Source organism: Puma concolor, chromosome B2 (assembly GCF_028749965.1).
Source record: "Puma concolor isolate L17-30 chromosome B2, mPumCon1.1.hap2, whole genome shotgun sequence".
Taxonomy (NCBI): Eukaryota; Metazoa; Chordata; class Mammalia; order Carnivora; family Felidae; genus Puma; species Puma concolor.
The window spans coordinates 29,843,709-29,858,256 of record NC_141671.1 but is presented as its reverse complement, the minus strand read 5'-3'; the positions used below and the strand labels follow the sequence as shown (position 1 = coordinate 29,858,256).

The 14,548-nt window shown below is 45.2% G+C and overlaps 1 protein-coding gene across 5 annotated transcripts; it reads right to left on the bottom strand.

Moving 5' to 3' along the window:
- Positions 1–100: 100 nt before the first annotated feature.
- ATAT1 (alpha tubulin acetyltransferase 1) lies at positions 101–14,370 on the bottom strand. 5 transcript variants are annotated; one of them, XM_086706483.1, is made up of 13 exons: positions 14,222–14,370; positions 13,728–13,788; positions 13,510–13,601; positions 13,330–13,390; positions 13,189–13,212; positions 12,800–12,901; positions 5,785–5,830; positions 5,597–5,665; positions 3,960–4,031; positions 3,546–3,789; positions 935–1,014; positions 801–843; positions 101–468 (listed from the first exon to the last, which is right to left on the bottom strand). In XM_086706483.1, exons 1-13 carry the CDS (start codon positions 14,326–14,328, stop codon positions 294–296), a joined length of 1,176 nt encoding a protein of 391 aa, XP_086562609.1. In that variant the 5' UTR covers positions 14,329–14,370; the 3' UTR covers positions 101–293. The 5 variants fall into 5 exon arrangements, with proteins under 5 accessions (XP_086562609.1, XP_086562607.1, XP_086562608.1 ...); XM_086706481.1 differs by having other exon boundaries at positions 13,099–13,212; positions 14,222–14,369; XM_086706482.1 differs by lacking the exon at positions 5,597–5,665 and having other exon boundaries at positions 13,099–13,212; positions 14,222–14,368.
- Between the last annotated feature and the right edge of the window lie 178 nt (positions 14,371–14,548).

Below are 14,548 nucleotides of genomic sequence, written 5' to 3'. Positions count from 1 at the left end.
GTGCGGCGCTTACGCAAAAGGCTGGGCGATGATAGGCCTGAACCAGGTGCAACAAAGAACGAGGGGTGGGACTGAAATAACAATCAAGTTTTTTAGTAGCTCTCGTGATAAAAATAAACTTTTATTGCTCTGGTTAAAAATAAAATACAAATGACTTGGCACTGGTAAGAAAAGCTGTTGAATGAATGAAAGAATTAATGAATAAATATTTCCATTATGAGGGCGGGCTTTGTTTGGCTACCTCCTGTAGTGAGAAATTATACTGACTTTGAAGGTGTGAGAAAGGGTTTCCGTCACCAAGGCCTAGTGCTGCGACGGTCCTGCAAGTTTCGAATGAACCTGGCGTTGAACATGTCCCCACCCATTGTCCAGGACTGAGCTGGTAGGGCCTGGGCCTGTGGAGGAACTGTGTGCATGAGTTCCTCCCCAGACCCATCCTGTGACAAGACCTGCTCCTCGCTGGCAGACCTGGTAGGTGAGAGGGAGATGGAAGGTGAATTACTGGGGTACTAGAGTGGCAGTTAAGATCAGGGGCTCTTCAAGGTCTGGCCCTAATGTAGAGTAGGATACATGATGGAGTGAGTATGAGGCTGAAACCATTAGTGCTATGTGTCCAAATCTGAAACCCCTTAGTGCCAAAGTAAGCACGAGTTGAACCTATGGGGAAAGAGGGTTTAAGGATGGTAGGTAGAACAATTTATGGGAGGAGCTGGTGTTCAAAGGAGAAAGTAGCAGACAGTGATGTTAGGAAAGGAGTCAGAAGTGGTGGGAAGCTGGTAGAGGAAGGGCTCAGACCTCACCTATTCTGTGTTTCCTGTTCCCCCTGCTTCCACTCTTGGTTGCCTGTGGAAACACCAGGCATGTCATGGGAAGGCTGGAGTAGGTAGTGAATATGGTCTACTTGGTTTGAGGATAAGGAAGGATGAATACTTACCTGTATTGGGGGATGAGGAACTCAATCCCCCATGGCGGCTGTAGCAGCAGCTTTGGGCTACCAGCCCTGGGGGAGCCCCCCTGTAGAAGAAATGGGAGATGATGGGGAAGAGGCTACAGGAAGAAAGATAAGTGGGTATGGAGGGGGGAATCAGAGAAGAGAAAGGAAAGGAATAGTACAGGATAAAGACAAAGGGGTAATTACCATTCCTATGGGGTTTTAATCTAATCTATGCTGCAGAAAAGGGTAGGGAGCTCATTTTATACCGCAAGATTTTTTGGAGCAGTCCTAGTTTGCTGTAGTCTTAGTTCTAGTTGAGGTAGTGTGTTAAAAATAAGGTTAAATGTGATTCGAGTTATGTCAGAAAACCAGAGTCACATATAGGCAAAAAAAAATTGTTAGACCAGATGCCCTGGTGTTTGGTTTAGAAAACATGGTTATTTTAATTAAAGGATATGTCAGACCAGAGGGAAATAGGGAGTGACAAGGCTTAATTTAGGAGTAAAAGAAATTGTACGGAGAGAGGTCCAAGGGTGGGAGAGGGGCAGGAAACCAGAATGGGAAGAGGAATCCAGGGAACAGTCAGGAGGCAATGAGTAGGTCCCAGAGATGTTGGCAAATCTTGACATCTCAGCAATGGCTGGCCTATGCAAAAGGGTAGAAGTCACTGGGGAGAGCTGGAGGTTTCTGGAGGGAATGGGAGAGTAGATCCAGAAGCCTACACAGAGGATCCAGTGACTACATGGACAGGAGAAGGAACCTGCAGAAGATCCAGTAGATCTCAGAGGTAAGGAAGATGAGAGGCACAGAGGTCCAGAGATCGCAAGGAAAAAAAAAACAGGTGACACACAAAAGAGGCTGAGACCTGAAGTTTGGGGGTTTTTTTGTTTTTGTTTTTGTATTTTTTTTTTGATTTTTCTTTCATTGAAAATGTCCATTTAAAAAACACAAAAGAATGCAGTTTATTCAAACAACACTGAGAAGGGGAAGGAAAAGGAGTGAGTTGGGAGAGAGGGAGATCCTGCTCCCAAGTACTGGGATGGGGGAACACACTGGGAGTAACCTGATCTACCACACATTCAGAAGGTAGGGAGGGGGAAGGATGTTCCATACCCTGGGTATGGAGCAGGGAAGGATCTTGCTATGGAAGAAAGAAAGGAAGGCCAGAGGAAGAGTTCCTCCCATCATCTCAAGACAACCTCACCAGACAGGCATTTATCAGCATCTAGCTACTGGGGAGGGATGTATACAAGAGGGGATCCCAGGAGCTAACAGATACTTGAGACTCAGGGCCTATCTTCTGAAACATGGCTAAGAGTGATCACAGGGTGCTCAACAGGATCTGCTGCCAAGAAACAAACTCCTTCACAGTATCTGGATCTGGGGGAAGTGATGGTATCTTCAGAAGTGTGGGGAGTCTAGAGCCTCAAAGCAGACATCAGCTTGGGGGTTCCCAATACATACACAAAACATGGGGAGATTTAGAGTTTGGCAATGTTGAGTGGATCCCTTTGGGGAGCTGGTAAGACCCTGTCCTAGATCACTGAGCTGCTCTGAAGCAAAGCTCATTGGTTGGCTTCAGCAGGCTGAGAAGATAAATGTAGTAGGCAGCACAAAGCAGTTATTAGAGCCACCAGTAACACTGTGGAAGGACTATGGGATTTATTCCATGAACAAGACTCCTTAAAAGTTTCCCTGGCAGAGGAGGCCCTTGGACCTTCCTTGGTGTTCTAGGGTCTAACACAGCAAGCAAAAGTGTGCTTCTCTGGATAATCAGTATGAGCCACCCAATCGATGGATCTGGCAACAAATCAGGCTGTCTGTGGGAGTGTTCGCAGCCCACTTAGGAAGAAGGCAGAAAAGCTACAAAGTATTTGGCCATGTAGGACCCTGACCACACTGTTGCCCAAGAAAGTGGAAGAGGGAATCCTATGAGCTCTGTCAGGTTCCACTGAAACCTGGGACTACAATGGAAGAGTGGGTCTGGGGTTCTCAGGGAGAGGGGGCTCTGCCCATCCCGGGTCTCCACGGGAGGGGAAGGGGTAGCTGTCTGTCAGTATCGACTCTCATCAGAGCGGGGAAGGGAGCTGAGGAAGGGTGTTATGGACAGGAGAAAGGGAAAGGGAAAATGGGGGAGAGAGAAAAACAGAAAGCAAAGTCAGAAGTGAAGAGAAAGCTAGGGAGAGAAATCAATGAGATGCCCACTCCACCTGTTAAGATGGGCTGCTGCCATACAAAGCACTAACATGGGGCCAGTGGCTCCCCAAAATGTCAGAGACACTGCATCTTCCCAGTAAGTATTAAACCAAGATTTCCCCAATTTGACTCCGTTTCCCCATCCAGTGGATCTGTGTTCTTCCTTCCTCCTGTCTCTCACTTTAAAACACTCGATTCCGTATAAAATACTATTCTGCTCCTTCGTTTATTTCTATACCACTCCTACCACTCCATACCACTCTGTTCCAATATATTCTTATCAAAAGGTTTCAGGCCTCTCCAATCCACATGTCGTATTGCTTCACATCTCTGGTGGATTCAAACTGCCCTTTGCCATTTCTAACAACCTCTCTGACAGTTTTGAGGCTCCCTAACCCTCCCTAACTCCTATTACCTGGTGCGGCGACGCTGGGCTGGACTGCCCCCAGGGTCAGTAGCAAGCAGAAGGCGGGCAGTAGGGTGTGGAGGGCAGAGGCGCAGGGAACGCAGCAGCTCCTGCTCTGGCACAAAGGGGCGGAGGGGACCCCGTTCTGGTGAGTTTCCCAGGCTGCTGGAGCGGGGGGGTGGGTGAACTGGAGGTGTAGCACGGCGAGGGGCCCTGTTTAGGGGCCAAGGAGGCTCCACAGCTACCTTCAGAACTGGCAAGAGGGAAAATACAGACCACAACAGAGAAAGAAGAAAAAAAAGAGGGAAGAGAGTGATGACAGCAAAGATTTGGGTAGAAAAAAGAGAAATCAGAGCCTTTAGAGAGAACTAATCCTTCCCCTGGCTTAAGGTCCCCAAGCCAGCCACCCTACCCCAGTCTTACATTCTCGGTCACTAGAGGAATATGGCTTAATGTCTCCCTCTGCTCTCTTGGGTGGCAGCTTTCTTGCTGGAGCTGTCAGTGAAGAAGACACAGGCAAAGCAAGCATTAGGAGACATACCCTGCACCCCTCCTCCCAGCCACTACCCCCATGACCCCAAACCTCTACTCCCTGACACCACAGTTCTTCCCAGGGAAGGAGAGTTCAGCTCCATCACAGAAGCAGCTCTGTGGCAATGCCTTCACACCAAGAGGGAATTCAAGGAAAATGTTGGAGCATTTTTGAGGGGAGCCAGAAGGAGTAGGTCAAATGCAGAGTTGGGGGAAAAGTTCCAGGGGGAGACTCTGGGGCCTGGGTGATGCAGGAGAAGGATGGCTAAGGGAGGCGAGCTCTTACTGTCAGTGGGTGCTGTCAGGCCCCCCTGGGATTCTGGGGCAGTGGAATGGTCCCAGCTGGGCCAACGAGGACCCCAGGTCCCTCTAGATGAGACGGACAAAGCCCTTGGTTAATGAGGATTGCTTTGGAGAGGTTGGGGTGGGGCAGAACCTCTCCTTCTGGCGCAAAAATAGGACAAAACTTAAGCTTTTTTTAGGAAAAACAAAAGTTTGAGGAGAAAACAAAGACATCTGGAGTTAGCAGAGTAAATGGGAGGCTAACATATTATCCAAAGCTCTACTTTCCATCCCCTTACTTTCCTATTTGCTCCCTCCCTTTCCCTTTCCAGAGGTTCTCTATCATGTGTGGTAAATGAGAGACTTCTCAACAAATCCACTTAGGCTTTATCTGTGCTCTCCTCCCCTGTGGATCTCGGTCCTCACTGTCCTTGTTGGCTCTCACTCCCTCTTACAGCCTTTAAATCAGCAGGAGCTAGATGGAAGAAGCCTTGGCAAGCAAAGCGAGTCATGGATATGAATTGCCTCCCAGTGCCTGACACTGGTCGAAACTAATAACTGGTAACAGACTGTTCTTTGGGTGGCTGCTACTCCCTTTCCTGGCCATGGAAGAGGTGAGAGCTAGCCACAAAACCAGATCAACAAGGGAGCACTTCTGTGCAAGCTGTGCTTCTCTACCTGTGGGAGGCAGTGAGGAAGAGGGAGGAGTGGGGCCCAAACTGGCAAGGAACATGTGTGTATGATGGAATGGGGAAGCTGGGCAGCATTTCAGTACCTCCTAGGTTTGGTTTCTCCAGATCAATTTCATTATTTGGTTGGAAATACTAAATTTTGAGCATTGTTTTTTAAAACTAATATATATTTAAACTTTGGACCATTTGTGTCACTATTCTATGATTGGAAATGGAAGGGCTGACTACACTTGTCTGTCCCTCACTGACTGACAGAAACCTGAGGGGTTTGCAAAGGAATGTGACTCTGGCCTATTTTGACGGACCTGAAGGGGCAAGAGACCCCATCAATACCAATCCTCAAACAGGCTCCCAGTGAACTCACTTGGTTAAAGTTCTAACAAACCTAAGATGCACTAAGCTCACAATGGCAATGGCAAATGGGTAACAATTGCCAGAGACTTCGGCTGCTTTAGAATTCTCCCAAATTGCCCATGATTGCACTATGCTCCCCGTGGCCTCCAGAGGAACTAGCCACTATGGCCCTACAGTTCTACCCATTCACTGCAGCTTTACCAGCAGGTGTAGGATCAACCACAGCAGCACGAGAATGTCGAGATGCTCTCAGGGAGGGAGCAGGGGGCCCTGTGAGGAAGGAAGTGGTGGTGCCCCTCAGTGAGGGGGCCAATGGGATCAAGAATCCACCTCTTTCCTTCCCCTCACCCCAACTACTTGGCCAACACACACAAATTGAGAAAACTTACGGTGCTGATGGGCAAAGAAGCCTTCGAAGATCACAAAGTTGTTGACCTATAAGATGAAACAAGTGAAATATAGTTGTCCATTCAGCCATTCAGCACTACCTGGGGACAGAACTTGTCCTAAAAAAAACATAGTGGGAGGAACAAAAAGCCAGCCTTCCTGTCCTTGTTGACAGAATTAGTCAAAAACTCAAACCCTGATAAGCTGATCCTAAAAGTTGATATGGAATTATAAAAGACCTCAAATAGCCAAGACCATCTTGGAGGATTCACACTTCCTGATTTCAAAACTTTCTACAAGGTATGGTAATCAAAATGGTATGGAAGAGGCCTAAAGATGGACACAGAGAGAGACCATTGGAATGAATAGAGCCCAGAAATAAACCCATGTGTTTATGGTCAATTTTCAACAAGGATGCCAAGATGATTCGATGCGAGGAAAAGCAGCTTTTTAAACAAATGGTGCTTGGCACTCTGGAAGGTTCCTCAAAAAGTTAAAAATAGAACTACACTGTGATCCAGCAATTGCACCATTCGGTATTTACCCAAAGGATATAAAAACACAGATTCAAAAGGGAACATGCACCCCAATGTTTATAGCAGCACTATCAACAAAAGTCCAACTATATAAAGAGTCCGTGTGTGTGTGTGTGTGTGTGTGTGTGTGTGTGTGTGTGAGAGAGAGAGAGAGAGAGAGAGAGAAATGGTATATCTATAATGGAATATTACTAAGCCATAAAAAAGGATGAACTCTTGCCATTTGCAGCGACATGGATGGAGCTAGAATGTATTATGCTAAGTGAAATAAGTCAGAGAAAGACAAATACCTTATGATTTCACTCATATGTGGAACTGAAGAAATGAAACAAATGAACATATGACATGGGGGAACAAACTGTAAGAGACTCTTTTGCTTTTTAGTTTTTTTAAGCTTTATTTTTTTTGAGAGAGAGAGAGCGAGCATAAGCAGGGGGGCGGGAAGAGAGAGGGAGACAGAATCCCAAGCAGGGTCTGTGCTGTCAGTGCTGGAATTCATGAACCATGAGATCATGACCTGAGGCAAAATCAAGAGTCGGACGCTTAGCTGACTGAGTCACCCAGGTGCCTCAAGAGACCTTAAAGATAGAGAACAAACTGAGGGTTGATGGAGAGAGGTAAGTGGGGGATGGGCTACATGGGTGATGGTTATTAAGGAGGGCACTTGTTATGATGAGCACCAGGCATTGTATGTAAGTGATGAATTGCTGAATTTTGCCCCTGAAACCAATATTGCACTGTATGTTAACTACAATTTGAATAAAAATTTGAAAAGGAAAAAACAAAACAAAACAAAAAACGGTGCTTGGACAACTGAATATTCACATGCAAGATACTGAATGTGGGCCTACACCTCACACTAGACAAAAATAACTTCAACTGGGTCAAAGATCTCAATTTCTTTTTTAATTTTTTAAACTTTATGTATGTATGTATGTATGTATGTAGTCTCTGCATCCAACATGGGGTTCAACTCATAGCCTAGAGACCAAGCATTGCATGCTCTTCTGACTGAGCCAGTGAGGTGCCCCAAAGATTTAATTGTTAAGAGCTAAAACTATGAAACTCTTAAAAGGAAACATAGGGAATAATATTCATGACCTGGATTAGACAATTGTTTCTTAAATATGACACCAAAGCATAAGAAAGCAAAGAAAAAAATTAATTGGACTTCATCAAAAGCAAAACCTTTTGTACTTCCAAAGACACAATTAAGAAAATGCAAAGACGGGGCACACCTGTGTGGCTCAGTTGGTTAAGTGTCCAACTCTTGGTTTCAGCTCAGGTCACTGTCTCCTGGTGTTTGAGTTAGAGCCCTGAATCAGGCTCTGCGGCTGGCAGCATGAAACCTGCTTGGGATTCTCTCTCTCCCTCTCTCTGGCCCTCCCCTGCTTGTGCTCTGTCTCTCTCAAAATAAGTAAACTTAAAAAGGAAGGAAGGAAGGAAGGAAGGAAGGAAGGAAGGAAGGAAGGAAGGAAGGAAGGAAGGAAGGAAAAAATGAAAAAACTCACAGAATAGAAAATCTTTGCAAATCATACATCTGATAAGAGTGTTATATCTAGAATATATAAAGAACACTTAAGAACAAAGAACACAATTTAAGGGAGGGTGTAAATGGGTGGCTCAGTCAGTTAAGCGTCCAACTTCAGCTCGTCATGAACTCATGGTTTGTGAGTTTAAGCCCCACGTTGGGCTCTGTACTGACAGCTCAGAGCCTGGAGCCTGCTTGGGATCCTGTGTCTCCCGCTCTCTCTGACCCTCCCCCCTCTCACGCTCTGTCTCTCTCTCTCTCAAAAATAAACATTAAAAAAAATTAAAAAAAAGAACACAATTTAAAAATGGGACTTGATACTGGACTTGGAATAAACATTTCTCTGAAGATAAGCAAATGGCCAATAAACATTTGAAAAGATGCAGATCTGTATTAGTCATCAAGAAGATGCAAATCAAAACTGCAAAGAGATAACAGTGCATAGCCACTAGGATGACAAATGTTAGTAAGGATAATGAGAACTTGGAATACTGTACATTGCTGGTAGAAGATGTATAATGTTGCAGTCATTGTGGAAAAACATCTTGTCAGTTCCTCAAACAGATAAAGAATTACCATTTGACCCAGCAATTCTACTCTTAGGCATATACCCAAAAGAACTATAAAGATATGTGCAAACACAATCTTGCCCACAAATATTCACAGCAGTATTATTCATAATAACCAAAAAGTAGAAACAACCAAATCTGAATCAGCTGATAAATGGATAAACAATGATAAATGGATAAACAAAATACGATATATCCAAATAATGGAGTATTATTCACCCATAAAAAGTGATGACGTACCAATACATGCTACAACGGATGAACCCTCTGAAAACATTATGCTAAGTGAAAGCCAAACACAAAGGCCACATATCGTATGATTCCATTTATATAAAATGTACAGAATAAGCAAATCCACAGAGTAAATTACTGGTTGACAAAGGCTGGGGAAAGGGGAATGGGAAGTGACTGCTTAATGAGTTCTGGGTTTCTCTTTATCACAGAAATGGTCTAGAATTAGCAGGAATAATCACACAACATTGTGAAAATACTAAAAATCACTAAACTGTATATTTTAGATAGTTAAAACAGTGCATTTTATCTCAAAAACAAAAAACCCAAAGAAAAAAAAAACAAAAAAAAAAAAAAAACAGAAAAAAACAAAAACAAAAACCCATACCCTACTTTTTAGTTCTCCCAGGACCCAAGCAAATGGGAAAGACAGCACACAAAACATCAGGGAAGATGAGGCATCCCGAACTGTCAAAACAAAAACTTAAGGATTCACACACATTAACAAGACCAAATAGTTTAAGTATATAAACAATGAGAAAAAACTAAGAATTAAGCAGGGTTCAAATGGGTAGAATTGTTAAGAGAAGACATGCTGGAGGACAGGGTGCCAATTGACCATTTTAGAGTTATTTTGTCAAACCACATTCAGTTTGACCTTCACAACAATCCTTGTAGTCATAATGTTAAAGAAGAATAAAAAGGCTTGGAAACATGGCCTGCCGAAAGCCAAATAGCTAACAAGTGACACAGCCAGGACTTAAGCCCCAGAATCTTGATTCTAGCTGCAGCATTTCGGCCAGGAATATAGTGTAGTCATAAAGAGTGGCCAATAGCTGGGATGCCTGGGTAGCTCAGTTGGTTAAGCATCTGACTTTGGCTCAGGTCATTATCTCACAGTTCGTGGGTTCTAGCCCCATGTCAGGCTCTGTGCTGACAGGTCAAAGCCTGAAGGCTGCTTCAGATTCTGTGTCTCCTCTCTCTGCCCCTCCCCTGCTCATACTTTGTGTGTGTCTCTCTCTCCCTCAAAAATAAATAAAAAATTAAAAAAAAAAAAAAAAAGAGTGGGCATTGGGTTCAGGTTATTGCTCTGCCACTTATTAGCTGTGTGAACTTGGTCAAGTTGCTCATCTGTATAAACCCCTAAGTGGGGTCAATAAAAGCACCCATCTCAAAGAGAGGTACAAAGATCAACTAAGATGATGCATGTAGACAGCACACAGAGCTCATGAATCATTATTTACATAATTATACTCTACAATGCTTTGGTCTACAGGTTACCTTGGTATGCCCAATATGGTATGCTCCTCCCACCACTCTCCACTGCCTCTTAATGGAACAATGTATTAGGGGAGGACATTCTAAATATTAATAGATCCTGCCTATCTCCTGCCTTGACCCTGTCTACAGGCCCACCCTCCTACTCCAGCAATAATTATTGCACATGCACAGCATTCCTGCCACACCATACTGCCTGTAGTACCCTAAAAGGTATCTGAATACCTATCTGCTTGTGCTCATGCTGGTTCCTCTATAGGAAATGCACTTTAGCCTGCCTACTTCTGTCCCCATGACATTCAGCTTTCACGATTAAACTAAGTCAAGCCTTCCTTTACCCAACCCCCACCCCAAGGTAGCACTCACCACCATGTCTTTATACCTTCTTCTGTAAGCACATCAATCAAATCATGTTAGTGGATTGTCCATGCTCCTATCCAAAGCTAACTTGTCAACCCAATCCCAACCCCTCCTGCCCATTCAATGACATTGCTTCTGCAATTCTCCCCATGTTCTGACATCACATTTTCTATTAAGTCATTCTTATATTGCTGGTTCTTCCAAACGGAAATTGTCAACCCTGTCTTAATCCACTTTCCCCTCTAGCTCTTGCTCTATTTCTTTGTTCCCCTTAAAGCAGCATTTATGGCCTATTCTTGCCCTCTCCACTTCCTGGCTTCTCAATCTCCTTAAACCCAATCCATCCAGGCTTCTACCCACCACTACACCAAAACCCCTTGTCAAGATCACCAGTGCCCTCAGGCAGCTAAATACAACAGTCACCTCTCAGGCCTCTTCTGACCTCACTAATCAGCAGCATTTGACTCATTAAGCCATTCCTTCCTCCTGGAAATGTTTTCTTCATTAGTCTTCCAGGTCACCCTACCTACCTGTAAATTTTCATCTACTTCACTAGTCGCTCCTTGGTCACATGTGCTGGTTCTTCTCCTCCTCTGGTGACACCCCTTAAAAGAGTGCTTGGGGCACCTGGGTTGAACACCTGATTCTTGGTTTCAGCTCAGGTTGTGATCTCATGGCTCATGGGACCAAGCCCCACAGTAGGCTCTGTACTGACAGTGTGGAGCCTGCTTGGGATCTTGGGATTCTCTCTCCCTCTCTCTTTGCCCCTCCCCCACTCACAGCTCTGTCTCTCTCAAAGTAAATAAACTTAAAAAAAAAAAAAAAGTGCTCAGTGGCTCAAGTCCTTGAACCACTTTTCTTTCTATACTCACTCCTTGGTGATCTCCTCCTATCTCATTGCTTTCAACACCCTATGTATGCTGAGACCTTTCTATTCCAAATCTCTTCTGTGGACTCCAAAGAAGTACCCAACTGTCAACTCAACCTAGGATTAACAAAATCAAAATGGACTCCTACCATTTCTCTCCAAAGCTGCTCCACCTACCATCTCAGTTAAGCAAATTTCATCTGTCCAATGGCTCAGGCCGAGTTTGGGATCATCCTTAACTCCTTCTTTCTCTTTCTCTTTCTCCACAGATCATCTATTAGGATATCTTATTTAACTTCAAAATATTTAAAATCTGACCACCCTTTACCCTCTCTAATGCTACCATCTTGGTTTCAGCCCCACCATTTTCCATCAAGATTGTTGCTTCCTCACTAGTCTGCTTGCTTATATCCTTGCTCCCCTATTGCTATTCTTAATAGCCAAAGTGGTCTCATTAAATCAGATTGTATCATGTCTCTGCTCAAACTCCTATGATGACTCTCCTTTTTTCACTTAGAGCAAACGCCAAAGCCTTTGCAATACCTGTAAGGTCTGAAATGTTCTTCCTCCCCCTTGCTACTTGATCCACCACACTCCCATTCACTCAAACTGCTCTAGCCACACCAGCCAATTCATTCATTCAGGCACATTCTGTCTCATGGACTTTGCACTAGCCATTCCTTCTGGCTGGATGCCCTCTCTCCAGATATTACCTGGCTCTTATTCTCACTTCCTTTAAGTTACTGCTCAAATGGCACTTTCTCAGTGAGGCCTTCCCTGATTATCCCATTTAAAATTTTTGAAGCTTATTTATTTTGCAAGAGAGAGTGAGCAGGGGAGCGAGCAGAGAGAGAGAGACTCCCAAGCAGCCAAGTACAGAGCCCAATGCTGGGTTTGAACTCACGAACTGTGAGATCATGACCTGAGCCAAAACCAAGAATGGGATGCTTAACAGACCACCCAGGTGCCCCTGATCATCCTATTTAAACTTGCAACTCCATGAACTCCCATCCCCACAATGGTACTTGCAAGCCTTCTCAGTGCCTCTCCTCTTTCCAGAGCACTTATCATCAACCATACTACATAGTCATTTGTTACGGTTGTTTCCCCAACAAGAATATAAACTGCACAAGGGCAGAGACTTTTGTCTGTTTTGTTGAGTAAAGTATTCCTAGTGTGCAAAACAGTGTCAACTGCCCAATAAATATTTGTTAAATGAATGGATAGCATTAGTACATTGTATCATATTTACTTATACACAAACCACCTTCCCTATTAGGCCAAAACTCCCCCAAAACAAGGAATATATATTACTCTGGGCCTTAATAAATATTGATTGAGTAAAGGCCTGTGTAAAAATGAGGTGAAAACTGGCTATGTTTGGGGCACAAACATATTATTGGGTATACAGAACAGCCAATAACGAAAAATCAAAATACATGAAAGTGAATAGCTGCAGAATGAGAGATGGTACCATAAAAAAATGGGGGGGGGGGAGCTGGGGGAGAAGAGATTAGCTACACAGAATAAATCCTATATAATGGGTAATAAGGAATGCATGGAAGACGCCATTTCTTTGCCCCCAAATAATAAATACATTCAATGGGAATGTTCAATGAGGATCTACCCTCTGAAGCCTCTAACCTGTGGGACTGTGGTCTCCAGGTTGTAATGCTTATTCAGGAACTTAAGCAGCTTCTGTGATGGTCGGTCAATGGCCAGTTGGTGTGGTTCAACCCGCTCCTTCTGCAAAGACAGGAGACTCAGGGTAGGAGAAGGTTGGGGGAAAGCATGCCAAGAGGAACCCAGCAGCCTGGGAAGGGGATAGGAGGATATGGGAATGTGGCAGGGAGGAGGGTGGAAGTCAGGGCCTTTGGGAGTGGTCAGGGCAAAGGGGCCTTTGATCTCTATTTTGGATGGACTGGTGAAAAGCTAAATGACACCTGCAACATATAGTGGAAGAGTTCTCGTCCATGGCCATGGCGTTGAAGTGACTCATGGATGTAAAAGTCCAGAATGCAAAGTGGTTCTACCTCATTGTGAGCCTCACGATCATCCTAAGAGGTAAAGAACAAATATCTTTTAGGACAGACATCGTTGCCCCCTCCCAACATCCAGCCCTTTTATTCTCAAAAGCCAAGGCATGTGAACTCTCAGCTTCCAGTAACACTCACCAGCACAAAGAGTTTCTTGTATCCAACTTTCAGGAAGCCAATAATGGCTCCTTTTCCAGCTCTGCAGGATGGGAAGAATAATGAAACAAGCTAGTAGCAGCTATTGGGAGAGTCAAAAAAGGGAGAGGGGCTGGGGTTGGAAGGAATAAAATATGGGATGGAAGGGCATTTGGCACTTACGGTCGCGCTGAAGTGTCTTTGAGCACATACATAACATGGCGGTTGCTCTGCATCCTTGATGCACTGGTGATGGGAGCAGGAAGATGCTGGGCCTGCCGGGAAGATGAAGAGAGACTTTCTGCAAGTCCATTCCCAAGGACCTAGGCCTCTCTTATCTACTGGCCCCAGAGAGATTCCCCCCACCCCGCCCTTTTCTCCATCTAAAGACTCCCCAGTACCTTGGCAGAAGCCTTGCCCAGTTCATCTACAATGGTCATAATTTGCTGCTGCAGGTCAACACTACAGAAAGAAAGGAAACAAAGAATCAGATACTTACTGAATTAGAGGATCCTGGTAACATTGGCCACAACCTCAATCCAGGTTCAGCACTTAAGACTCTCTGACTTTACCTTTCCAATCTGATTTTCCACCCCACCTTTCTGGAACCCAAACTTTTGCCACACCTCTTTTCAAAACAGTACACTCCTTCTTCCCTGAGGTTATTGTGGGGAAGCCGGAAGGGCTTTGGTTAGAACAAATCAGGCCTAAGAGTGAAAGGTCACAGATGCAAGTGGCGACCAACTCCACCAGGTCTAGGGTCAAAGGTCACCAAAGGGCAAGCCAGAACCACAAAAGGCAGGGCCACTATTCCGTGAAAAGGGGGCGTGGTGCCTGGACCATTTTTTGAGAGAAACTAGGAGAGAAGGGCCTTGGGGCGAATTTGAGATGTCACCGGGCCGGCGTTGTGGTTCCGGGTCGCCGGGCTGGGGGTCGCAGGTGCTGGTCCAGCACCGTGATCCGCTCCGGCAGCAGGGCGTCCACATCGAAAGAGAACTCCATGGCCCATTGTGCGTGGACAGACCCGCCCCGCAACACGTCACTTCCGCTCCTCCTCGAAGGAGGTGGAGGGGAGGAAGTGCTTCTGGGAACCCTTATTTCCTGGCAGTGGAGGGGCTCAGGACCCGCCTCTAGGGGCAGCACGAGCTTCCTGGCAGCCAGCCCTGGAGACGCCGTTCTCCCCAGGCCAGTCAGTCCCTTAGCAATGCCACTCCCCTACCCC